Source organism: Gordionus sp. m RMFG-2023, chromosome 2, assembly GCF_954871325.1.
Source record: "Gordionus sp. m RMFG-2023 chromosome 2, tfGorSpeb1-WG-v2, whole genome shotgun sequence".
In the NCBI taxonomy this organism is placed as follows: Eukaryota; Metazoa; Nematomorpha; class Gordioida; order Chordodea; family Parachordodidae; genus Gordionus; species Gordionus sp. m RMFG-2023.
This window is the reverse complement of record NC_088776.1, coordinates 59128289-59155422: the sequence shown is the minus strand read 5'-3', so window position 1 is coordinate 59155422 and position 27134 is coordinate 59128289. Positions and strand designations below refer to the sequence as shown.

At 27.0% G+C, this 27134-nt stretch overlaps 3 protein-coding genes across 5 annotated transcripts in view; 2 read left to right on the top strand and 1 right to left on the bottom strand.

The window, feature by feature from the left end:
- Nucleotides 1-15507, bottom strand: part of LOC135925486 (PHD finger protein 14-like) — a 39856-nt gene extending 24349 nt beyond the window's left edge. The window contains exons 1-5 of one of the 2 annotated variants that reach the window (XM_065460837.1): nt 15311-15507; nt 15137-15247; nt 9494-9678; nt 1941-1987; nt 138-193 (exon numbers count right to left, since the gene is read on the bottom strand). In XM_065460837.1, coding sequence (XP_065316909.1) covers nt 138-193; nt 1941-1987; nt 9494-9678; nt 15137-15247; nt 15311-15422 — 511 coding nt within the window. In that variant the 5' untranslated portion in view covers nt 15423-15507. Of the gene's footprint in view, nt 1-137; nt 194-1940; nt 1988-9493; nt 9679-14493; nt 14643-15136; nt 15248-15310 lie in introns of those variants that run through there. The other variant, XM_065460838.1, reaches the window with a different exon arrangement.
- Nucleotides 15508-18642: 3135 nt separating this feature from the next.
- Nucleotides 18643-20121, top strand: LOC135923703 (uncharacterized). 2 transcript variants are annotated; one of them, XM_065458605.1, is made up of 3 exons: nt 18643-19124; nt 19252-19643; nt 19754-20121. In XM_065458605.1, the coding sequence occupies exons 1-3, from the start codon at nt 18754-18756 to the stop codon at nt 20065-20067; spliced, it is 1077 nt and encodes a 358-aa protein (XP_065314677.1). In that variant the 5' UTR covers nt 18643-18753; the 3' UTR covers nt 20068-20121. The 2 variants fall into 2 exon arrangements, with proteins under 2 accessions (XP_065314677.1, XP_065314676.1); XM_065458604.1 differs by having other exon boundaries at nt 19751-20118.
- Nucleotides 20122-22149: 2028 nt separating this feature from the next.
- LOC135923964 (uncharacterized) lies at nt 22150-25108 on the top strand. Its single transcript, XM_065458999.1, has 4 exons — nt 22150-22297; nt 23554-23687; nt 24410-24569; nt 24912-25108. The coding sequence occupies exons 1-4, from the start codon at nt 22210-22212 to the stop codon at nt 25091-25093; spliced, it is 564 nt and encodes a 187-aa protein (XP_065315071.1). The 5' UTR covers nt 22150-22209; the 3' UTR covers nt 25094-25108.
- Nucleotides 25109-27134: the final 2026 nt, after the last annotated feature.

Sequence of the window (27134 nt, the reverse complement as noted above, 5' to 3'; positions counted from 1 at the left end):
AGTCAGCTGTTTTTAAAAATCGGCTCAAAATGAGTCCCTTTAACAACACTAGTCAAATATCATTATTATTATTATGTAATTTCGTATTCAATAATATATATTTTTTTTTTAAATATAATTCATAAGATTTTATATACTTTCATGAACAACCAAACCACAAACATCACATTCCACTAAATATTCAGAGGCAATTCTGGTATATATAAAAAAAGAAAGAAAAAGAGGTATTAAACAATCAGAAACTAAAATTGATATATATATATATATATTGCCAACCCAGGAGTCAAAATAAAAAATTGCATTATAGCCATATTTTTTTTGTACTGTATTTATTTGACATTTACATGTCTAAAACAGATATGCTTTTCGCAAACATTAATGCGTGAAGATATAACTATCTATTCCCTTTCTACATTGTATGAAAAGTAGATCAGCTTTGGTGTAGCTTGTCACCTTTTACAATTATATAGGGGCACATAAAAATTGAGTTATTTTTTTCATAGGTTGGTTATCCTTTATGTTGGCTATTATTTAACTTAATTTTTTTTATGTAGATAGAATGCCATATGTAAAAAGGGCGATTGTTAAGCGGTGATAAAAATGTTTGGCGGAAAAAATTACAACCCGATTTGGTGCTCGGGCCTGCCTTGAAGTACGAATCTGGAACACATTCCACGAGCTAAAACCCTGAACACGAGTGTTATTATAGTATAGCAAAGATTAAATGTATAGATAAGCTGTTCATTTTTAAGAAATATATATTCCTAAACGAGTCATCTCCTTACATTTACTATTCTTTACCAGTTTAATTGAAGTTTGTTTATTATAAAAATATATAATTCCCGAAGGAAAATTGTGTCCATTAGGTGATTTGCATCGGGCAACAAATTTTTTTTAAAAATTTGTCCCATCAAGCCGGATCCTGACTAAATAATAAAAATTTTGGTCCGAAATTTTTTTTAAAAAAATATTAGACCCCCCCCCTTCCCCCAGTCTCAACCGAAATTATTTAACAGGCCAGGCCGTGATTTGCAGCGGAACTCTAGTGACCATGTCCAGAGAAGAAAGTTAAATATATTGTTCCAGAATGGGGGGAGTCATTCTGTTCCTTAGCTTAGTAATGGAATTTCCGGAGAAAGAAAAGGATCTCTCGTACGATATTGAAATGGTTTTAAGATTTGAAGGATTGTTAATTTTTATCGAATTTGCGTGCATTTAATGACCACCAACATGTTTTTCAAAGTTTTCTTAGAATATAGCTGAATACTTACTACTGCATCCAAATTCTAGGATCGAGTATAGACACTGCATAGTTAAACGGTGATATAAGCTATTCCTCGCATTTTTGTATCATTCCAGATGAAGCTTCTCTTATGGGATCATCCGGTTGATTTTTTTACACATAATCCTAGAATATAAGATACAATAATCGATAATTTAGATGTTGCAATTAAATAATTGACTATATTCAAAGAAAACATTGCTACATGTCAGAGCCATTTGATGCATAGTTATTTAATAATAATAATCCCTCAAAATCTTAAAACTTTCTCGATATTGTAGGGATTGAAAAAAAAAGAAGCAATATTTGTAAAATAGCCAAAAAAAATATATAATATTTTTAATAGTGATATATTTTGATACTAAAATCACAGGCAGTTTTCAGTAAATATCAAATTAAATGATAATTGCAACGGTCATTTTATCATTCTTAAACCTTTGATATAAAAAATATAAAGGCTAGGTTGTAATTTGAACGCTGCTAAGTCACACGCATACCCTATTTTGCGTGCAAAATTTTACCCAAACTCTTAAGGGGTGGTAGAATGGTGATCGATTTGATGTCGAATGAGACCCAGCAGTTATAAAAAAAATAGTGTGTTAAACGTTTGACCCCTGATTGGCGGCATATTAAATGTATTTAATATATTTTTTTTTACCGATTATCACACAAACAAACCATACACACCATAACTTCCGGTATATTCTGAATAAACAAATATGGTAGAATAAAAATTTACGTTTTAATCTAAAATTTAAATGATCGGAATCCACTTATATATGTTGTATTCCATATCAAATCAACTGAAGATTCAACCCGACCCTCTCAGATTTTTTTTAAAATTTGTATGATGGTAGTATATACACTAACTAGCAATAATATAAAATTTTAATTCTCAACTCAGCTTACTTCATGAGATATGGCCATCTTTAGAAACGCGAAAAGTTCAAAATACACCATATTTAATTTTAAATATCTCAAAAAGTAATTAAGCTAAAGGTATAATTTAAACTTTATTAAATAACTCTAAAATAGCCCTTTAATATGATATAAAATTTATTATATTAAAAATAATTTTATTACCGAAAACCGGAAATAGAAAACCGGAAATGGTTATAAAATAAAAATTGGCCTTTTTTTTTCTCAAAATTTTTTAACAAATAGACATTATATATTTTAATATTTGTACAAAATCCTAGATTGGGACCATTACTGGGCCAATAGTTATTACGCTTTAAATATAAATAGTATGGCTTAAATTCTATATTATACGAAATGAGTAATTATTTTTTTAACAAAAGTGATAATATTTGTGAATAATAGTATAACACTGAAATTCCAACCCCATCTTAAGATTTATATTCGCCCTCCCCCCCAAAAAATTTCTTCTTAAATTCGAGATTTTTGACCTGGCAATTCTATGAGTGAATTATGTAGATTATTATCTTTGCCGGATAAAAAATTATCTTTGTGATCGTCAGAAATATATTTTCATAAAGATTATTTTCTACTTATAATTAATTATCATATAAAATAATTATCATAAAAATCAAATTCAATTCCAACAGCAACAGCCGTCATTTTTATTGATTAATTTTATAAAGCCATTTTTCTAAGAAAATTAAATTATCGGTATTCATTATGCAATTTATTTTTAATTTAAAATAATTATATAAAATTAATAGTTATCTTTTATTCCTTACCAAAAAAATTTAAATGTCTAGAAAAGTTATTTCTATCCCAGTAAAGTGCTGTAATCCCTTTAAAATAAAATCTCATTTAGTACGTTACGATCTTAGAAATGTTTTACAATGGATGATAGAAGTGAATTCTAGCTTATCAATTAATCAAAAAATTTGTAGCTCTTGCCGGAAAAAATTAAAAAAATATTCAACAAATCTGATCTCACCTTTTATTTCAACGATCCCGATCACATTACCTTCTATTTCTAACTTACCTTCTACCTCAACTATTAATGAAACATTTAGCGATTCTGAACATGATCAACCATGCAATAATCCCGACTCTTATACAGATTTTAATACTTCAATTTCAACTTTAAATGAAACTTTGCCATTTTTAGGGGAGACACCTATTAAAAAGAAAAGGTTAAATGAAAAAAAATATCCTGTAAATAAATTTTTGAAAATTCAGGGAAAAATCAAAAAAGTTTTTTAAATAAATCTAGAGGATCAAGCAAAAAAAGATGAAGCCGAAATCATAAATCAACTGAAAGAAAAATTTGCTACAAGTTCTCGCAATGAAAAAATACAAATTTTAACGGTTTTACCAAAATCTTAAACTCTTGATAAAATTGAAGAGGAATTTTCAACCACAAATTTTATGGCCCGGACAGCTAAACAATTAGTTGAAGAAAAGGGTGTTTTGTCAAACCCAAATATCATAAAACCAAGTAGAATAATTTCGGATGACATTGCAAATAAAGTAATAGAATTTTATAATTCTGATGAAAACAGCAGACTTATGCCAGGTATGAATAATTTTATATCAATGAAAGTTAATGGAAAAAGGAACCAAGTACAAAAGAGATTAGTTTTGTGTAATGTAAAAGAATTATTTATAAATTTTAAAGAAATAAACAGTAATATAAAGGTAGGTTTCAGCAAGTTTGCTATCATGAGACCAAAAAACTGTATCTTAGCAGGCAGGTCTGGAACGCATACAATGTGCATCTGTACATTTCATCAAAATTTTAAATTAATTATAATTGGGGGTAAATTAAATCAGTTAACTGCAAACCAGCATAACTATCCATTTCCTCCCTTAAAAGATTATAAACATTACATTGCACAAAGTCTATGCAATCCAGCCCAACCTTGCTGTTACTTAAAGAAATGGCAAATGTGTCCCGGCACTTTGGAACTTAAAGAAAGATTACATTTATTGTTTGATAATAATGCCATAGATTATATAACATTTAAACAATGGTTGGCGGCAGACCGTACCACCCTCGAAACGTTAACTAAGTCCGCCAGCGAATTTGTGGAGTATTTGAATGAAAAATTAAATATTTTAATTCCTCATGCATTTATTTCTTCGGAACAATCTTCATTTTTTAAGTCATTAAAATCGAATTTGAAGGATGGGGAATATCTAATAATATCCGATTTTGCAGAGAACTACGCTTTTGTAGTTCAAGATCACGCCCAAGGCTTCCATTGGACTAATAATCAGGCAACACTTCATCCATTTATGATTTATTACTGCGAAAGTGGTACCATCAAACATATAAGTTACGTAGTTATATCAGATTGTCTTAAACACAACACTTGTTCCTTTTATTTATTTCAAACATATTTAATTCAATTCTTGAAAGCAAGATTTAATAAGATTTCAATAATTTATTATTTTTCTGATGGAGCCGTTACCCAGTATAAGAACAAAAAAAACTTTGTAAACCTCTACAACCATTATAATGATTTTGGGATCAAGGCAGAATGGCATTTTTTTGCAACTGCACATGGCAAAACTCCTTGCGATAGTTTAGGGGGAATTATAAAGAGGTTGGCTGCTAGAGCAAGCCTGCAACGTCCTTATGAAAATCATATATTAACTCCTATGGATTTATATAATTATGCGAGAATTAATATTTCGGGTATTAATTATGTCAGCAACGTTGAATATTTAAGAATGGAAACCAATCTCGAAAATAGATTTTTAACGGCCAAACTAATTCCCGGGACACAAAAATATCATTCATTTATTCCAATGGAAGGAAAAATGAAAGTCAAACGTTATTCTAATTCATTAGATAATTTAAATGTTATTATTTAATTTAATATGTTTATAACAATATTAATTTTCCATTTGATATTCATGTAATATAAATAATTAGCTAAATAAAGTTATAAATATTTTTACAATTATTTTCTCTCTAAAATAAAATCGCTAAGCTTATATGTTAAATATGACATAATGTCTACTAGTGGGCTCACAGCCCGAAAAATTTATAAAAAAAATATAATCGGCCCGATCATAAAGGAATTTTCTTTTTATTTGTTTCGTAAATTACTATATATTTGGTATAATTTAGGATTTAAGCCATACTATTTATATTTAAAGCGTAATAACTATTGGCCCAGTAATGGTCCCAATCTAGGATTTTGTACAAATATTAAAAAATATAATGTCTATTTGTAAAAAAAATTTGAAAGAAAAAAAAGAGCAATTTTTATTTTATAGCTATTTCCGGTTTTCTATTTCCGGTTTTTGGTAATAGACTTTTTATTAATAAAATAATTTTTATATCATATTAAAGGGCTATTCTAGAGCTATTTAATAAAATTTAAATCATGCCTACAGCTTAATTACTTTTTGAGATATTTAAAATTAAATATGGTGTATTTTGGAATTTTAGCGTTTCTAAAGATGGCCATATCTCATGAAGTAAGCCGATTTGAAAAGTAAAATTTTACATTTTTATTAGTTAGTGTATATACTACCAACATACAAATTTTAAAAAAAAACGAAGGGGGTCGGGTTGATAATCGACTTTTTTTGGTTGATTTAATATGGAATACAACATATATATATACCTAAGACCTGCAGGCCCGGCTTTAAATGCCCGAGCCGGACCTTATATTTTAAAAAGAATCGGGCCCGAAAATATAAAACCAGGGTCGGGCCGAAAATTTTTTCTTTCTAAAATCTGGGCTGGGCTATGCAAATGGTACCTCTGTACATCTCTGGCATACGTATATTAGCGTAAAATCTGTTATTTTCGGAAATGTGTTATAGTACTAATAGGCGGGGTCAATTTGTTACTTCGGCAATGTGCACATTGCTCGGTTAAATCAGGCAATGTATTCTGTTTTACAAATTTATTTTTAATAATTTATAGATTTATAGATTTTGTTTTATTTAATATATATTTTTTTTTAAATAATATTTTTAAGATTGTTAAAGGTATTTTGATCTTACAATATTTTTGAGATAATTTATATGTTAAATTGTTAAATATATATTTTTTTTAAATGATTTTTTATATATTAATTTTTTTTCCCTAAGATATATAGTGGTTGTTAAAAAGGGCTCATTTTGAGCTTTATTAAGAAAAATTATATGCAAGCTTTAAGATTTTGCTCATAACGAAATCTCGAGATTTAGACACAATATTTTTCTGGCTAAAATATTGAGTAAGCCGTTTAACAAACACTAAAGATATCTTTCGATCTCCAATTTTTTTAAAAATACATACAAATAAAAGATGGTTTATTTTCTATAATTTTAATTTTTTACCAATTTTATACGAATTATATATTTTTTTACAATAGTTGTTGTTTAAATGGCTAGATATGAGCCGATTTTTAAAAACGGCTAGCTCAATATTTAAGCCAGAAAAATATTGCCTAAGGCGCCGTGCGATTTCGCTAATCGATGAAACCAACCTTCCTGCCAGTGCCACCCATGAGTGAAAATCTTGAGGATTGCGTTCGATTTTTCTGGATAAAATATTGAGTTGACCGTTTTTTTAAATCGGCTCAAGTCTAACCGTTTAACGACACTATTTGACAAGACGGGTAATTTATTTAATAATGTTTGATGGGCTTCCCTCTTTTGAAGGCCTTTGACCAGTTTGTATATTTTAAATAAATTGTCACAAATTTTACACGATCGTTATTTTTAAATATCTTCTTAAATTTTTTTTATGACATCATATATACATTTTTAGTTTTTTTTTTGGTAGGTGTAAAATTCTTCATTATTTTTATACAATATTTACCAAACAAGGCACATTTGGTAAAAGGGTTGCGGATTTTCACTTCCCCTCACCCCCCCCCCCTAATTTATAAGGCAGAAGATAAATTTTACCAATTCATTTTACGACTAAATTTTATGTTAAAAAATATTTTTACGCCATATTATTAACATAAATCCCTACCCTATAAGATATCTCTAAGAATTTTATCTCTTGACAAATAGAGACAAAAAAAAACATTTACAAATCACTTTTTTATTTTTCAATATAAAATATAAAATAATCATTTATTTTTGGCATATATTATTTGTAGAATGGCAATGAGAATTGCAAGACACGTTAGATGCCTTGCATTTGCATCTATCCATCGTGCTATTTTGTTCGCGATGACAGCGTTTAAATCCTTGCTCAGATCCTGAAGACATGCCAACCATTGTTCTAAAGGCTTAATGACCTTCGGCGGCAAATTTCCAACGTTAATAAAATTATTTTTTATTAGGCCAAACTGTGACCTAGCAATAATGAACAGACAAATAGCCACGTCTGGTTCCCAATTTATGAAATCCTTCTGTAGAATTATCCGTAATTACTGCCAGCAACATTTTGTGATCTAGTACCCCCAAATCAAGGGGTAGAATTGGCAATAATGGAATCACCTATTTCTCCAGGTTTTAGTTTTTTTATCGCTAAGCCTTTTCATTTTTTTTTAGCTTGTACGATTAGACCAACTTTCGAAATTTCCCTAATAAGTGATGTTTTTATCTTGTAAAATTATTCAGTATTTTTTTTATAGCTACCGAAGACGATACTTTTCATGAACATATTCGTGAAAATGTATTTCGAAAGGCTATTTAAATACTTAGATAGATTTATATTTCAATATTTGCTCTAACTTATAATAATTTTAGATCGTTTCACTAAAAGTGAATAAATATTTTAAAAATATATTTACTCACTTACAAAATTGAAATGAAATAAATAAGTCAAAGATATTATAGTTAGTTGATACACAAAATAACTGATGCATGATTTTGTATTTAAATATATTTCGCAGTTAATATTTTATAATCTTAAAATTATTTTAATTATACATTCGCGGCCTACTATTATAAATTATGTTTAAAAAAAACATTTCCGGATGCTATGAAGATGAGTATAGTTAAATCATAATATTGGAATTTTTTATCGTTTAAAGTCATTAATGTATTCATAATAAAATCTCGAGTTTAATCAAATCAAGGCATTGACGATTTGCAGGAAAATAACTCATCATTAATTTTGAATATATAAATAAAAGCGAATTTAGGAATTTTATTGTTGATATTACTAAACTGAAATTTCAATTTAACATGTTTACACAACATATTTTTGCCTATTTGCTTTAAAAAAAAACTCAAATAAATTCAAAAATACCGATTATGACAATTGCCACTTTTCTAGAGTACATCTTCACTGAAATATTAATTTAACATGTTTACAAAACATATTTTTACTTATTTATACTTAAAAAAAAACTCAAATAAGTTCAAAAATAACGATTATGATAATTGTCACTTTTCTATAGTACATCTTCACTGAAATATTAATTTAATATGTTCACATAACTTATTTTTACCTATTTACTTTAAAAAAATCTCAAATAAGTTCAAAAATAACGATTATGACAATTGTCACTCTTTTATAGTACATCTTCACTGAAATTTTAATTTAACATGTTCACACAACATATTATCACCTATTTATTTTAAAAAAATTCAAAAATAAAGATTATGACAATTGTCACTTTTACCTAAAAAAATTATCAAAAGATATATCAGAAAAAATGTATGTAAAAAGTAAATATATAAAAAAATCATTTTAAAAATATTATATTTAAAAAACATTATATTATATCTAAAAAATAATGTTATAAATTAATCAAGTAAAATATTAATCTTAAAAAATTATTAACAATTTAATATTACAAAAATAACATATTGCCTGTTTTAACCCAGGCAATTGTGTACATTGCCGAAATAACAAATTCACCCTGCCAATCAACTATAACACATTGCCGAAAAAATCAGGCAATGTAGTACATAAGATTGCCGAAAATAACACATTGACGCTAACGTATATATGTCATATGAGGATTCGGAATCTCTTGGGATATGAAAAATCCATATAAAAATTAATATAAATTAGAAAGTATTTCTAAAGTTCATAGCGAAATTGTTTGAAATTTACAGTTTTGGTACTCTACACATGCTAGAAATACATTTCCGGTTAAATCAGGTTTTAAAAATCCAAAAATCGCCCTTTGTAAATGATTTAAAGTTGAGAGATTCCGAATCCCCATACGGCATATATGTTTATACATAATATAATATAATTAAGAATTTTAAACTTCGATAATGCTACCTTATTACCAGATAACTTTCATCCCAAATTAATAAAAGTAAATTTTGCATGGTATATTAAAAATTAAATTATGGATCAATTTATTAAATTACGTCGATCATAGAATGTTCGTGTTCCAAATCAAGATTAATGGATGATTCACCCAAAATTTTTGACTCCGATTTATCGTCCAAATACATTGCTTCAGAATCGTAAGAGACGTCTCCCCTTTTCCCGTTGCTCGGCACACCGCTGGACACAGATGACTCTTCTTCAAACTCATCGGTAGCGTCCGTATCTAATATTCAATTTATTTTTCAAGGTTATATTATATATAACTTTTAAAAACAAAGCTGAGAAAAAGGTTTTTTTTTGTTACATAAAAATAACAAAAAAAATTACTTGTAAGAAGATTCATTAAAAATAAAATTTGTTTTGGGGAATTTTGTGTAAAATCTGATTATTTGAAGAGCCATTTTTAAAACTCGTAAAAAATTTTATAGTTTCAATTTTTTTTTGCATTTATAGAAGATTCATTAAAAATAAAATTTGTTTTGGGGAATTTTGTGTAAAATCTGATTATTTGAAGAGCCATTTTTAAAACTCGTAAAAAATTTTATAGTTTCAATTTTTTTTTGCATTTATATTCATAAATTTTGAACTTTTTTTTTTAAAAAAAAATTCCATTTCGAATGTCAATCTTGTAGCAAGTAGGGTTCAAGAATCGGGTCGGAGTTTAGAAAAAAATAAAATATTCGTAAAAAATAAAAATAAGTTTCGCTTCTTTTTTTATCAAAATATAAATGATTAAAAATAAACGAGAATATATTTATCAAATAGAAATTTCAAGGCAAGGGGGGTGGGGCACGAATAGAAAAATTTGTGGGGCTCCAAACGCTTGCTTTGAGAGCAAAATTTAGACTCGCTCTCTGATTATTCAATTCTCCTAAATTATATTTATTAAATTAAATATAATCTCTCGATACCAAATTAATTGGGCTTAATTTTCCGAGCGATAAGGCCCCGCCCTACCCAAATACACGGGCCGGGCCACATTTTAATTTTTCAAATATACGCGGGCAGAACTGTATATTTTAAAAACCAAATATTTGAAATCCCCATTACAAGAGCTATAAAAATCAAAAATAAATATAGTATATTACCTAAGCAAGTCACTGATAAATAGCAAAAAAAAATTGGAAATAATTATTTCAAAATATAATTTTAAATTTTCTAACGGACATAAGATGACCAATATATTATGAATCCACGTAGTTAATAATTTTTATATATTATATTTATATAATAAAATAAATATTACGTGTAAGTATGTTTTAATATCTTCATCGAATATTTGAAACAAATTAATAAATAGATTGTTTAATATTAGATAAAATTTTATTTATATAAATTGCTGGCAAACTAAACATTAATTTTAAAGCTTTAAATTGTCATAAAAGTAAATAATTTAAAAATTTAATAATATTGCTACCGATAGTTGGCGTTTAATGTTTCAAAAATATTTAAATTCATAACATATTGGCTTAGAAAAGAAACGATTGAAAGAATACCATCGCACTAGAACTTGGCGTTTTAAAGCAAAATGCCAAGAGCTTAAAACTTGATCCTATTTGACCAGCATACAGAATCGTACAAGCAAAATGCCAAGAGCTTAAAACTTGATCCTATTTGACCAGCATACAGAATCGTACAAGTAAAAATGCTTCAGTAAATATACCGATACGAGTCAATACTTTCAATTTTAGAGAAAAATGATTATCCTTCTTCATAAATTCTTTATTCAGTACTAAATTTTCAGTTCAAATTTTATTTTACAACACGTGTATAAGATATTGACACCAATTGGCATCACTAGGGCACAAAAATAAAAATCATAATATTTGGTCGTCTTTTTAAAAGGACCGATTTGGGGTCGATTTCTTCAAAGCGGCCCGATTAAGATTTCAAGCTAAAATAATATTATGTAAGGTAACGAGATTTGGCAAATAGATGTCCAAGCATTTCTGCCAAGCTCCGAGCAAAATCTTTAGGCTTACATGATCTTATTTCGGTTATAATTAGGGATGTAACGATATTTTATATCGGATCGGGCCGATATTTCACCCATTTTAAAATATCAGTTATCGGCAAATATTGTAAAATTTTCCGATCCGATCTGATAAAAAATGGCGCTTTTAACAAAAATAAAATATTATTTATATCTAAAAAACCATTTATATTTATAAATAAAATCGAAATCCATTTTTATTATACTTAATTTTTTTTAATAGTAAAAATAAGTTAATAAACATTTTGCCATATTGTTATTTTTTTTTCGCATTCTGTTTAAAAAAGTGTTCAATAATCTTTTCAGAATCTGTTTTTAATGATGCTTGTGATATTGGCAGTCCCCATCACCGCAGACCGATCTCTGATAAATTGGAAATTTTGGTATTTCTAAAAAAGAAATCTTTGATATATTAATTTTAAATATTTATTTCATATACTTTTAGAATTGCAATTAAATTGAATATAAACTATAACTGATCATTATAATATATTTAAATGACATAAGTTATGGTACAGTTAAATTAATAAAAAGTATATTAAAAATTAAAACCATTGGTATCATTACAGAATACAAAATTAGATATGATATCGGATAGGTAATCGGCCGATATCAATTCAATATTGGAAATATCGGATCGAATCGGTTTCTAAAAAGTGATATCGGTACATCCCTAACCAAAACTATTATGGTTAAACCGTCTTCGAAAAAATGGTAGCCGGTCTATGAGCGCTCCTTTACAAAACCGGCTAACACCCGCCTGCCGGCTAAATTCTTTAAACCACACTTCACAAGAAAGCGAGAGGGTAGAATTCAGCCGAGCGCATTGGCCTTTATGGCTTCTGAACTAGTAGCTTTAACGAGTAGTATAAACCGAAAAAATTTCGGTATAATAGGTAACGCCAAAGTAAAAAAAAAATATATATAAATGATGACAGCTTATTAAAGTAAACGAAACGTACCCTCTTAATTTTTTACAAGCTACATCAAGATTCTTTCCCAATTGTTTTTTTAAAAAAAAATGCATAATCAACTAAAAAGAAATCTAATTAATAATATTTATATATTTTTAAAAATTTATATAATGTATTTAATAATACTTTATAATAATATTTAGATTTGTAAGAAGTAAATTTTTTTTTCTATTATAACAAATAACATAATTCAATTCTAAAGTACTAAAAAAATTTTAAAAAATAGTGAATGAGTTAGTGTTGTTAAAAGGCTCGTTTTGAGTCGATTTTTAAAAACCGGCTAACTCAATATTTCATCCAGAAAAAATATTACGCAAGCCTGAAGATTTTGCTCATAGAAGGAACAAAGGTCTAGACATATAATATCCATGGCTTAGGCCATATTTTTCTGGCTAAAATATTGAGTTAAGCCGTTTATCAACACTAGTACGAGTAAGGGGTACAGAAAAAGGAAATTTGAATATGACTAGACATGATATGTATAAAATTGAGTTAAAATAAATATAATGACTAGTGAGTTTGTTAACAAAGTATTAAGATTATGACCAAAATAATATTGTGTAAGCCTGGTGATTTTGCTCATAGATGGGAGAAAGATTTGAGCTTCTACTAGCCAAATCTTGAGGTTAGCACAATATTATTTTGGTTAAAATCTTAATTGTGCCATTTTTAAAAATCGACCCAAATCAGGCTTTTTAACAACACTATACAACAAACCCAATGTAATAAGCTATATAAATAGTTTGTGAAGTTTTTACATATCTTTTTAATTTAATAATTTAATATTTTATATAAAAAAATAATATATTAATTTCATGTTTAAAATTTTTATTTTTTATATGCTTCCCCCAAAAGTCAAAATCAAATTTTTTTTTAAAAAAAACAAACTTGAGGTTGTAACATGACAATAATTTGTAAAATCAGTTATTTTATTCGTAGATTGAGGGTGTATCTTAAGATCAGTAGTCACTTGGTCCAACAAGTGCCATGGCTCATTTTTTAAATTTAAGGGTGTTCAAAATCTAATTTATTCAATTTTGGGGTGTTAATTAAAATTATTTTTTTTAAAAAAGGCTAATAAATGTTTTAGCAGCTTTATAATTGTAGTTTTCAAAAAATAGGTTTTTTTAGATTTCTATTAAGCCCTTTGTTCCACCATTCCCATGCCAATTTTGATAAAATATAGTAAATCAATATTAAGATAATTGTCATATTTAGAGATTGTACTAAATTAGAAATCATATTGAAAAATTTTTATCTTAAAAAGTTCTAAGATGTGGATTAATTGTTCTGTAGTTAATATGAATTAATCAACAAGTACAACCTTTTTGGCTTAAGACTTTTTGCACAAGATATCTTTTTTTTTCTAATTTTCCAACATAAACCATTAAAATTTCACAAGAAATTAGGCCTAGCCCATTAAAAAATTTTTAAAAAAATGATGCCTGGATGGTTAAATTTTTTGTATAAATTTAAAGGCTATCAATCATAAATAATGTCTATTTATGTTTATGTCTAATTTTTTTTTTCCCAGTTTCTATTAAGATTCTCGTATCTCTCCTCTGTGGCTCTCTATTTCTATAACCATTTTATAAATCGTGTTTTGATTTCTGTATTAGTAATAGTTTCATATCATGAATAACTTTTTAATTTATTTGCGAATTTATTACTTTATTAAAATTTACTATTTTAGTTAGACAGCTCATATAACACAAAAAAATAGTCATAATTTCTTTTCATATAGTATTAATCAAAATATTAGTTTGAAATTTAAAAATATATATCAAAACATAATTAATGCACAAATCGGTCCATTAAAAGTTATAAAATGTCCTATGATTTCATTTTATTTACAGATTAAATTTAGCAACACAGTATTTAAAATAAAATAGATCATTGATGTTAAATTAAAAATCAGAAATTTTTGAGATCCTGCCAAATTTATTATGTATGAATTGCCTGCCCACCTGATATATTAAAAATTTTTTTAAGTATACCCAAACCAGCAAGGCTTTGTATATTTCTAATTTGAATTATGTCAAAACAGCATTAAAAAAAAAATAATGTATACCTATTATCAGGTTGAAGATAAAAATTTGTAATTTCTTCAATTTTTGTTGATTCTCAAAGATTTTATTCAAAATTTTGGTGTTTAAGTAAAATAAATAGGTTCTGAAACTTCTTGGTATTGTTTATGGTTATTTCATAATTATAATGATAGTATATAATTTTTCAATCAGTTCAAAAAGAACAGAAGATCAAACTAAACTGTGGAATTAATTCCAAAGACAAGCTAAAAGTGCATTACTTTCATATAATAATATAAATTATTTTTTTGTCTAATATTCATCATTTGTTTTCGTTTGATCTAATAATAGGTTATTTAAATCTTTTATGCAAATATATTAATATTAGAATAATAATAATTTTATCATATTTAATCTGTAAGGTAACATTTATTATTATATATATTATAATATAAAATATTATCAATAATTTTTAGATCAATTTTGAAGAATCAGACATTTATAATTTTAATTTATATTTTTTATACAAGCATCTAAAAATTTAGATGTATATAATGAATTTATTTTACTAGGAAATTAATTAAAATAATATACTTGTTTTAATGATAAAATAATGGAGCAAAAAAGCTATTTATTGACAAATATTAATATATTTGGAAAATAATATATTCATAAAATATAAACCACCTTCATTAGGTATGAAATCACTATCTTCACTACTATCTGATATGTTGATCTGATTAAATAGATTTTGCCGGTTAACAGGCTTTATTCTTCTCTTATTTGGATCTCTTTGAACTATATACAAATCAAATTGATAAATAATTTTAGATTTACATCATTTAAATTTTATTATTTTACCCATAGCTTTGTAAATAAAATCTAGTTGAGAAGCACCATTCTCTTCACCTTCAACCCTATCTATATTGTTAACATCATCCTTTTTATCGCCTGATCCACTCACCACATCCATATATTAGCAAAATTTAAACTTAAAGGGTTTTTTGAAAACAAACTGCTTGGAGGAAAAAATGGGGTTAAATGCGGCTTAATAAATTACCGCGTTTAGTCGATTAACACTATATTTGAGAAATATTTTTTTCTAAGATCTTATAAAATTATAACCTACTGAAGAGCCTAGAGTCAAATTTGTAGAAATAACTATTGCGATTATGTGAAAATCTGAAAAAGGTCATATTACTTTCTTATTTTCAACCTTTTGGCCGTCATCATCGGGTTTAAATTTTTATTTAAAAAATGTAAAAATATATTAAAATAAATTGAGCTTTAAAGCATTTGCTCCTACTAGTAGATTTCAAGTATTGCCTGTTTACTTTCTTTCCTGATTTTAGCCAGAATATATTACGCAATCCTAGAGATTTTACTAATCGATGGCAGAAAGCAATAAAATATCGAGGCTTACGTAGTATTATTTTGGCTAAAATTATAATTTAAAATCAGTTAAATTGACCCGAACACCATTTCCTGTGATTGTGTGTAATTACTTGAAAAGAAAATTCTAAGAAATTTTTTTAATGATTATTTGCTTATTATATATAAAACTTATAGTGCCATTTATAAAATAACATAATAATCTAAAATAAACTACAGCAAATAAATATACATTCTTTAAAAAAAGGAATAAAAAATATATTTTTAAATAATAAATAAAAACGTGATAGGATTATTATTTCCTTATATAATAAATTTGATGGATTTTAAATTATACATTAAAAAATTAGATACGGATATTATCATAGGCAGTAAAATTTAAATACTAAATACATATATTTTTTTGTATTTGTACATGCATTCTATTTGATTATTTTAGAAAGTATTTAATATTTGTATTTTAAATATTAAATTAGAAAGTATTTTGTATTGTAGTAAAAGATTCAAATATAACTGATATTAAATTTTACGAACAGAATTAAATCCTCAGCCCTTCCGAATTTGAACTGATATTCGTTTATAGTTTAGATCACTGGGCGGGAGTTTATCTTCTCATAAATACCCAGATAGCATTGAAAAACAATAGATTTTAAAAATCCTAACATATTTACACCTGAATAAAATAATATATGTATTGAAATGTCCTGATTAGTTCTGTCACGCAGTGCTTATATGCCAACTTTTTCATATGAAGGAATTCAAAAAAGGAAAATGAAAAAAAAACTCAATTTTTTCACTATTAATGTTATTCCCTTAATGGCTTAAGCGAAAAGATTATATACAATAAACTTTCTAAATAACCTTATTTAAATATCATTTTATTGTAATAATGTTATATAAATTTGAATTTCCTTTTGTTTTTGTTAATTTTTGATTTGTATTTCTGTATTTTTTTTAAAATTTAATTTTCTTTTTTAATGCTAATTTTAATTTGTATTTTTGTATTTCTATTTTTCTTTAAATTTAAATTTCCTTTTTTTGTTAATTTTGATTTCAATTTTTTTTGTTAATTTTTATTTTTGGATTTCTATTTTATTTTAAATTTAAATTACCTTTTTTTTTGTTAATTTTGATTTGTATTTCTATATATTTATATTTTAAATTTCCTTTTTTTTTTGTTAATGTTGATTTATATTTTTGTATTTCTATTATTTTTTTAAATTTAAATTTCTTTTTGTTGTTAATTATTTTTGAATTTACTTTTGCTTTTGCTAATTTTGATTTCTACATAAAATTTGATTTTTCTTTTTTTTGGTTGATAACTTTGATTCCGCCCCCCCCCCCCACCAATACTTAGGTAAATTGGATATGGCCACCCAATATTTGCACATCTAATCATTAAACGGTCATAGCCTAACCCTTTAACCTCATATGACTCTAGCAGGAGATACCTGTTTTATATTTTGATATCTAAAATTCTACAACTAACTTGAGCATAGAAGTAAAATGATTTACATCGCTTTTGACCCAAAAAAATATCAAGGTAGAGTTTGTTTTTGGTAGTTTTCTCAGCACTAGAGTTTTAATTTTTAGAACAAAATTAATTCAAAATCTAGTCAACTATTATTTTTTGAGTATACCCTAAATTTTAGCTAGTTAAGTAGATATAATGCAAAAAAATATATAATTTCTGATTGGCAGTGATTTTTTTTATATTTTTTTCTTTAGGATCAATTCAAATATTTAGCGAATCCGAATATTTATACCAAAAATTTAAAAGATTTACAAATAAATTCATATTTCGTCGATTTTATTGGTGTTCTATAAAAATTTTGATTCAAGTTAGTTATTTGTTAATCAAGAATTTTAAAATTGAATGATCGAATCAAGATGAAATACATGTAAACAAATAATTCTAAATAGATCTAATCAGTGTTGCTAAAGTGCTCGATATCCAGAAAATTATTGCCCAAGTTCGAAGATTTTCATCATTGATGGCACAAAAATTTCGACATCTATTAACAAAATCTCTAGGCTTAAAAAATATGTGTTCAGGGTTGAGTTGGCCGTTTTTTAAAAATTGTCTCAAATTGAGCCGTTTAACAACACTAGATCTAATTCTACGTCACGCCATAAAAACTCTCAAAAATTATTTTTGCAACAGTCAAATTAAAACTAAATTATTTTATCAAGAAATTCCCGCCAAAAGGATGCCAAATAGTAACCTTTGTTTAAAAGGAAGATTTTATGTTTAAATAAAAATGAGAATATTTTCTACAAATTTCTGGGTCAGTGTGCAATTTTTAGAAAATTAAATCATAATTTTTTTTTTCTTCAGTTTTTTTCCCTCGTGTTTTATAACGATTTTCGCGATCAATGTCTACTTGAACGAGGGGGAGAGTAACTAGAGGGAGCAGGATTCATTTACTTCCATATATCTCTAAAGGAATAACTCCCATGTTGGTAGAGAGTGACGGCAAAGGGTTGTTCAATATTTTCTATGGTAGTAAGTTCTGTTTACGACTTTTCGTACTCGTAATTTATAATCCAAAATGGAAAATATACCGACCAATATTGATACTAAGGCAGCGATTCGTATTTGACGCAAATTTTATTTATTGTGATATATAATAGTACAACCAACATTATATTGGGGGGAAAATGATTAATTATTTCAATGATAGTTTATAATATTTAAGAATTCTAAGAAAATATAGTGTATAATTATATAATTTAACAAAATTAGGAAATTTTATTTTGCCTGACACGATGTCACGTTATTCATACGTACATATTAAAATTAAAAAATATTTTTTTTTTTACGTAAATAAAATCTCTAATTTTGAATTGTATATAATGATTTTGATGAAAGTTCGAATATAATAAATCAAAGCTATAAATAAACCATAGACATGTCAAATACCGTAAATGGCGGCGGAAACCGTAGGAGATCCTACGTGCTTACATGCGACGAGGATGAGGAAGGAATTCCAATCTCTTCCAGTACATCATTCAAACAATTTACCACACCAATTACCGATATATATCAAAGTGATGGAACGTCTTCCACGATGGTCAAAGAATCGTTCGATCGATTGGCCAATTCCCTGCAAGTTCCTGCGCAAAGAGATGGCCCTCACAAGAGAGTTATAATGGCTACCGATTCGGGTAACCTGTCAGAGGAAGATGATCCTCTCAATCAACGAAGGGATGAAAGAAATGCTTCGCCCCTCAAAGACGTTTGGGATTTATTAGTGCTGGGATTACCTTTAGATAATTTAAGGTTTATTCAAAAAACAGAAAAAAAAAATATTTTTTTTAGAGAAATTATATGACGGTTATTTAGTTTCATATTTTGATAGTATTCTTGTAACCATTCAAATTAATGCCAATCATTTTTTTTTACTCAGTGAAAATACTCGTAAAGAGTTGAGCCTCGCGCAAGCCAGATATGACAGCGGCTCCGAAAAGCAGGCCCCAAAATTGATAGCGAAGTTGAAAAAACAAATGGATACCGTGATAGCGAATTTCGATAAAATGAACAAAGACCACGAAACTGTCAAGGAAGAACTCGATAAATCGCTAACGCTGGAGTGCGAATTGGCCTACCAGTTAGAAGCGGTAGAGGACGCGATTAACGATATAGAATTTGGTCCAGAAAGCGATATATACAAAAGGTACAACAAAACGCTGCCCACCATAGCCAACACAAATTCACCGCCGACGAGCAAGAAAAGTATTGGCGTGGTCGATAACGAGTTTCTAACTTGCCTTCTAAAATCGTTGGACTCTTACCTCAAAGGTGATTTTCCTTTTTTTTTGGTATTTTTGTAAATCTCACATAGGCGAGAATAATATTAATTTATAATACCACCATCGATTTTTTTTAAAAAAAAAAAAAAATTGAAGTAGCTCACCCGGAGGATATATCTTTAAATGTCAACAAAGCTTTGGATACCAATTCCTTGGAAGAAGAAAAGGAATTCCTGAAACTCTACAAAACTTTACTGTCAGACCTCGAGGTCATGGATAAAAAGTTGGGCAGCTTCGAGAAAAAGATCGAAAAAATAAGCCAAGAAATCAAGGCCCTAGACGCGACCAACGAAAGGCTCACCGAAAATAATGAAAGATTGAAAAGGGACGTCACCCGCAGGAGGTTCGAGGAAGGGGAAGATAAATTATTATTCGTGACTTCGAAGGAAAATTTAAACAAGAGCAACAAATAAAAAGTGGGAACAAAAAGGGAACACCCATTTCTTCTTCTTTTTTTTTTGTTAAAATAAATTCATTTGTTTGGTAATTATAAATAATTTATAAAAAAAATATGGTTTTTTTTATATTTCTGATAAAGAAGAATGAATAATTTATAAAGTGCATATGTTTTTGTTGAAAAGACTCAAGCAGGTTTAGTTAAAATTTTTAGTGAATTCTGCAGCATAATATCCAGCAAAAAATTATATATAAACTGATAGCGAATCTTAATCATAGCAGGTAGAAGTATTACACTATTCACTAACCCTAGCCAACATCAAGCCATGGTGATTGGAGCCCATACTGAACATATGTTTAAACATAACTAGATTTCGATAAAATCATTCCTATACATATAGTTATGTTGCTTAGAGAGCCTTGAAGAGTTTGATATTTCGCTAACATATAATCAAGTATTCATCAAACCTGATAACTCTAACCGGCCTCAAACTTAAACCTCATGCATTACTATTTTTGATTAAATCGGGTGTTTTTTTTCTAAGATTTTCCTAGAGCCTTTTTTTCTAGAAGTTTCCGAAAGTCTTTTAATTCCTGTGATTTTTTCTTCTTCCTTATATATTTCCTTCTATTGTGATTTTCTTTCCCAGGTTTCTGAATTTTTTTTTTTAAAAAAAAAATTAAATAGTAATAAACAATATAGTTCTTAAAACCCTACTACTAACTTCATGGATAATCATTTCTTAATAATGTTATTTTACCTAAAAAATAAGGCACGACCATGTAAAATCTACGATTTTTGGTATAATTATGATATATATTTTTGAATTTCAAACTTAACCATTCGAAATAGATTCATAATATGCTTATTTCGTATTTTATAACCTGTCCTAATCTAGAAATACTAAATTTGTAAATGGCCTTAAAAATATATTTAAAGGTTTTGCTTTTTAAGATATAAATAGCCTTGTATAAAATTAATTTTATCATTATTATATTTTACCATTTCAGATAAAAATTAATTATTTAATAGCTTATTTTAAAAAATATATATATTGAATTGAGTAATAATAATTAAAAAAAAATTTATATTTTGATTTAATATTTGGATATATGATAGAAATGACCTTAAACTTTATAAAATATATTATAAAATATTATGCTTATATTAAATATGATGTGGATAATTATAACTTGTGCCATAATTTTCTAAGGATTCCTTGCATTTTTTTTATAAATATTATTAATTTATCTAATAATATCATTAAAAATTCATAATTTTGATCTTCATATTCTTCAATATAAAACAAGATTTACATTTACACTTAATACATTCAACTTCTTTTTTTTTTGTGAAGGAGGAGAGAGGTGGGAAGGTGTGATTCTTACAAGTTTTTAAAATGATAATTATTGAAGAAAATACAATCACATTGTATAAAGTTGTGTTGTTTAAAAAGTCCGATTCGAGGGGTCGATTTAAAAAAAACGGCCCAATTAAGATTATAATAGCCAAAAATAACATTATGTAAAGACTAATGATTATGCTCATAGCTGGCAGAAATGCTTGGAGAATCTATTTGCCAAATCTTGATACTTGCACAATATTATTTTAGGCTAAGATCTAATCGGGACATTTTGAAAAAATCTGGCTTTTTAACAAGACTAGTATAAAGGATAAGGTCTAAAAATATCCAAAGATACGATTAGCAAAACATTTGAATTCGAATTTCTTTATAAAAAAATAATATTTTAGACGGTAACCTATAAATAAAAAGGCAATTAAAAATATTTAATATATATTTATATATATATATAATTCCAGGATGATAAGATATAAATCTGAGTTTAACGCATTAAATTTAGAGAGCCAATATGTTCGTTAAATTAAGCGTATTATTTACTTAAAAGGAATTAATTAAGATAAAGCCATTGTGCGAAATTAACACCTAAATGATATGTTTTACGAAATTAACCAAAAAATTTAAAATTGAAATTAAAATTAAGCAATTATAATAATCGCTTTTAAAAATTTGATCTTATTTATATATATATTTGGTAAAATTTTAAATCAAAATTTAAAAAAAATTTTTCTGGCCATAATTAAAAAAATAAATAAATAAAATATCGTTTAAAATTTCTAGCGAAAAGAATAAGGAATTATGATATTACAGATGACGAAACTATTATATAATTCATTCGTTTTATTCTTGACCTATTGGGTATTAGCGACGAGTGTCAACGCACAGCGTAAATATGATATATATTATTAGTTTTTTACCTGTTTTGTGGGGTTTGATTAATGTATCCGCCGTATTTGTAATACGTATTACAACGGGAGATTTCTAAAGATCTTTTTAATTTTAAAACATTGCCAGGGTTTTTTAATTTTTTTTTAAAAAAAAATTCTGATTTGGCGGTTAATTTATACTGGCACTAGCACGTTTAGAGTAAGTTAACCCTATAAATTTCGGAACAATCTCGCCATTAATTTTTTGGGGGTTTTTTTTTTAAAGATTTATAATAAAAATTTAATATCTAACTCAATTGTCTAAGCTTCTAGATTTCGATACTATATGTCTAAACCTTTGTTCCTTTTATGAGCAAAATCTTCGGGCTTGCGTAATATTTTTCTGGATGTAATATTGAGTTAGCAGCTTTTAAAAAATAGGCTCAAAACAAGCTGTTTAACAACACTAATTTTTCACAAAAATTATTTGAAACTAGCAATATACTAAAGTAAAATATTTGATTAAAAATTTCAAGTCGCAAACTATTCAAGATTATTCCCTCTATGGCACGTAATATATCAAAAAGAATGGAGTAAAGTGGCCAAAACCTACATTTGAAAATACTTAAACTTATGAAAAAAAATTTTTAAATAAAATTTTATTTATTTAATTTATAATCATTTGGCGACTCATATTTTGTTCGCAATGTGATAAATATAACATTTATTTAGATAGCACTAAAATGGCTAATTAAAACATCCGAAAACGTGCGTAACAAATATTAACCATCGATAAATTAATTTCACATTTAAATTAATATGATATACAGTAAAAAAAAAGCAAACTATTTTTTAGTCAGAATTCAGGAAGCAATTCCTAATGCGAGAGCAGATGATAGTAGCATGGTCATCTTCTTACAACCAATACTCATTAGTGGTTTAAAAATATTTAATTTGGCCTAAAGTGACTTAAATTTTTAATACTTTTTTAACGGAGTAAAACAATAATATCAGACCTATTCAAAATAAATTTGAAGCCGAAAGCCGACTCATCGAGAAATTTCGAAGTTGATTCATCTGGCCGATTTAAAGCACGATCTTCTGGCTCATTTAGTCGCTTAATTTAAGTCGTATTTTTTACTACTCCAACTTAAATTCAGGGTCCTAAGAACTCGATATTTATGGAACACTCTGTGTTATTATCCATTCATAAATATCTTTATATTATTTTAAAACTTTTCTTAAATATATATACATTTAAAAAAAAAAAACCTAGTTCCAGTCGTTGCTCCAAATGTAATAAGAAAGTTCTTGAGTGGAAATAAGAGCATAGTAACTGACATAATACTTATAATGGAAACTGTGGTAAGCCCTAATGCTAACTATACGTGTGCAAAAAAGGCTCTAATTGTATGATTTATCAATTTTAATTTCTCAATTATATGTATATATATTTAATTTAAAAAAATTATTATGCTTGGATGCCTTTTTTTTTGTAAATCCTAAAATAACTAGTGAATATTTTTTTTTTTATGATCGCTAATAATTTCCGTTTAGAAATTTAATGGCGATTTACTTATTTTATTTTTTTTAAATAACCACCTATGACTTTTAAATATTTCTCTCTGCACGCTAAAGGTTAATTAAATCGATAATAAACTTTGTGAAAACTTTTTTCCGGTTGAATGCATAATCTTATCTTATCATTTAAAATAACGAATTATATTGAATAAAAATGGTCTTTATTTAATACCTACCCTTTTACTTTAACCATACTTTAAACCTTAAAACAATATGAGAGTTTTTGAAAAAGAAAATCATAAAATTTAAAATTTTTTCTTAAAATAATTTTATTTATCTTCTATAAATTTGTGATTTTACAACATAAAAGATATTTTTTTATGCATATTTTTTTACTACGATTTGGGGAATTTAAGGATAAAATTTGATAAAACAAAAAAAAAATATTTAATTAAGAAAGATTTTCGGCGATCAAATATCACTTATTTTTATTTTTATTTTGAAGAGCATTTTAGTTTGATGTAACAAATCACTTTTATTTGATTAATTATCATAAATTTTATACACTATTTTAAAAATAAAAATAAAATTGAAATATAATAATTTCAAAGATCTTAGCCAAATTGATTAATCGATCGCTCAACATAAGCGCAAACCGCACCCATGTGGGTATAGTGAAATACGAGGAAACGGCAACCGTCGTTCTCAAATTAAGAGCAGGAAATAAAATCAATATCGTTACCGCTAGGTTAAACACAATAGTCTCTACTGGTATAAGATAAAATTTTATTTTAAATTCACCCTTCCATTTTCCAACACCCATAAAACTTAAAATATTGAAATACATTTTTTTTAAATATAATAGCGCGGGCAGGTTAAAAAAAATTTAAAACAATGAGCTGCCGCTAAAATTCGGCTTTTTAAACTCCCCCCCCCTACATTTCTCTCTGCGAGCCTTATAAATTTGACCACCATTTCTCAAACTGTTGATCAGTTTGTTTAAAACTGCCAATGTTTAAACCGAACCATAAAAAAGTTTTGTTTAAAAAAATAATATATTGCAAATGCTATTGGATTCCAATTTCCTAACCAAACCATATATATCATTGATAGGAGGTATTCCTAGGCTAGACAGAGCCTTAGCTCTGGCAAGGAACATGCTCATGAAAGCTGGTAGACCAGGATCGCAGAAGAAGATCCTTATATTTACTTCAACGCCATCAGACCAAGATCCCATTCCGATAGCAAAAGCGATTAAGGCTTTGGGTATTAAAAAAAACTCATATATAATTTGAAAAAATAAACAATGATTCAACAACATGATATTCGAATAATAGCCCAACTCAGGGAATAGTTTTATATGAATAAAATTTTAGTTTATGGGATGAAATTAATAGTTAATAAAACGTTACCTGGGTAAGGAGTAGGATTAAAATAAGTCGAAGAGATATGGATTGGATAAATATACTACCTTTGATGTCTGATCACTTTTATATAAACTCATTTAAATTATATATCATAAATAGACCTGATTTAAAAATTATCACCTAACTATATAAATGATCATTTACGATTCGCTAAAGCAACAAATTACAAAAAAAAATATTCATAATATTTTATCAATTTTCTTTCTTCAAATATGCCTTTTGAATATTAAACCGTATTATGTTTAAGGATACAATATTGATTGATTATAGAAAATGTACTTTCGAATTCGATGAAAATATAAACATGATATTGTTAAAGTAAAATTATCTTTCGATCTTTTGATTTTATAGGAATAAAATTTCGAAGTCGTAATTCACAAGTATTGACGAATAAGATTTTTTTGTATATCTTGTCATGTTCCAAAAGTATCGCTCTGTGTTAAATATATGAGACAGGGGGCACCACAATTAATAGTTAAAATATCCAAAACTTTATATATACGATTATCTGTCTGTTAATTTATAATTAAAGGTGTTCAAATATTTGCAGCACCATCCACTATAGATGTGAAGGCTACAGAAATTTTGGGTGTCGTATCGCCTCTTCCTATAAATCACATCATGTTTACCACTAATTATTGCGGTTTAGTCGGCGCTTTTTCTTCATTTTAATATGCTCCTCCTTTTTAAAAAAAATAAAATAATTATTTAATTTTATATTATTTGAAATATATTATACGATATGTATATAATCAAACCTGTCTAATTAACAAATTTGTAATTTATACCTAATGTTGTCTTTTTTTGGGGGAGGGTGGGGGGGGGGGGTATGCAACTAATTTCTAGTTTAAAATAAAATGGAGTTATTACCTAAAAATGTAAATTATTTAATAAAAGGGGCTTTCGAGATTCAATAAATTTAAAAAAGTGGGGTGGGTGGGGGGAATCTGGAATAACTATTTAAAATATTAGTATAATCTTATTTAAATTAGATGTGACTAAATAAGTATTTAAAATTTAAGTGTTTTCTGTTAGTTCTAATCTCGAATCAGCGTTTACATGAGCGGTGAAGGTTGGAAACAGTTTGCATCCAATTTTTCTGAAGTGGGGTAAGGAGTAACTTGGGGTAGAATAAATTTAAGGTGGGTATATCTAATTAAAGTTTTAGATAAAATAGTGCATAATGTATTGTTGTAAAAAAAAATTAATTTAATACTTTTATTATGGGTTATTTTAATACAATGATATTGCTAAATTCGACCCTAATGAACACGATCATAAATAAACATTATTTTATAAAATGTATTTTGAAAGGATTAGAGATTCTATCAGTAAACTCATATCCATGCAAAACAATATATTATAATAATACCTTCATTGTAAATGTGGGGGTTTTTTAAATTGAATTTAGGTCGATAAAAAAAACTCTTTTTACGTATCACAATATTTTGATAGTTTTTGTAGTATGGCATTAATAATTTAAGTTATATTTTTAAAATTTATGTAAAGGAGTACCAGTTATAAATGTAATTAATAATGGGAAAACATACGCTGTCCAAGGTGGGGGAAATTTTTTAGTGGGGTAGGCATAGGTTTTTGAGGGGATTTGCATCCAGTGAAAATTTTTATCATGTAGATGCTGATAGCAGCTAGTGATCTGCATCGGGCCTAATTTTTCAAACCTGGCCCGAACCCGAAATTTTTTTAAAAATTTTGCCGGCCCGGCCTGGCCCGAATTTATTTAAATATAGAAATTAATTTTTATAATTACTTAAAATAAAAGACATGTGTTATATAGCGTTAAGTTTCAATAAATTAAATCAAAAATTTTTATTTTACATAAAAAAAATCAATATAAAATTGATAAATTTAGATATATTTAATAAAATTTCCAAGATCCGACCAGACC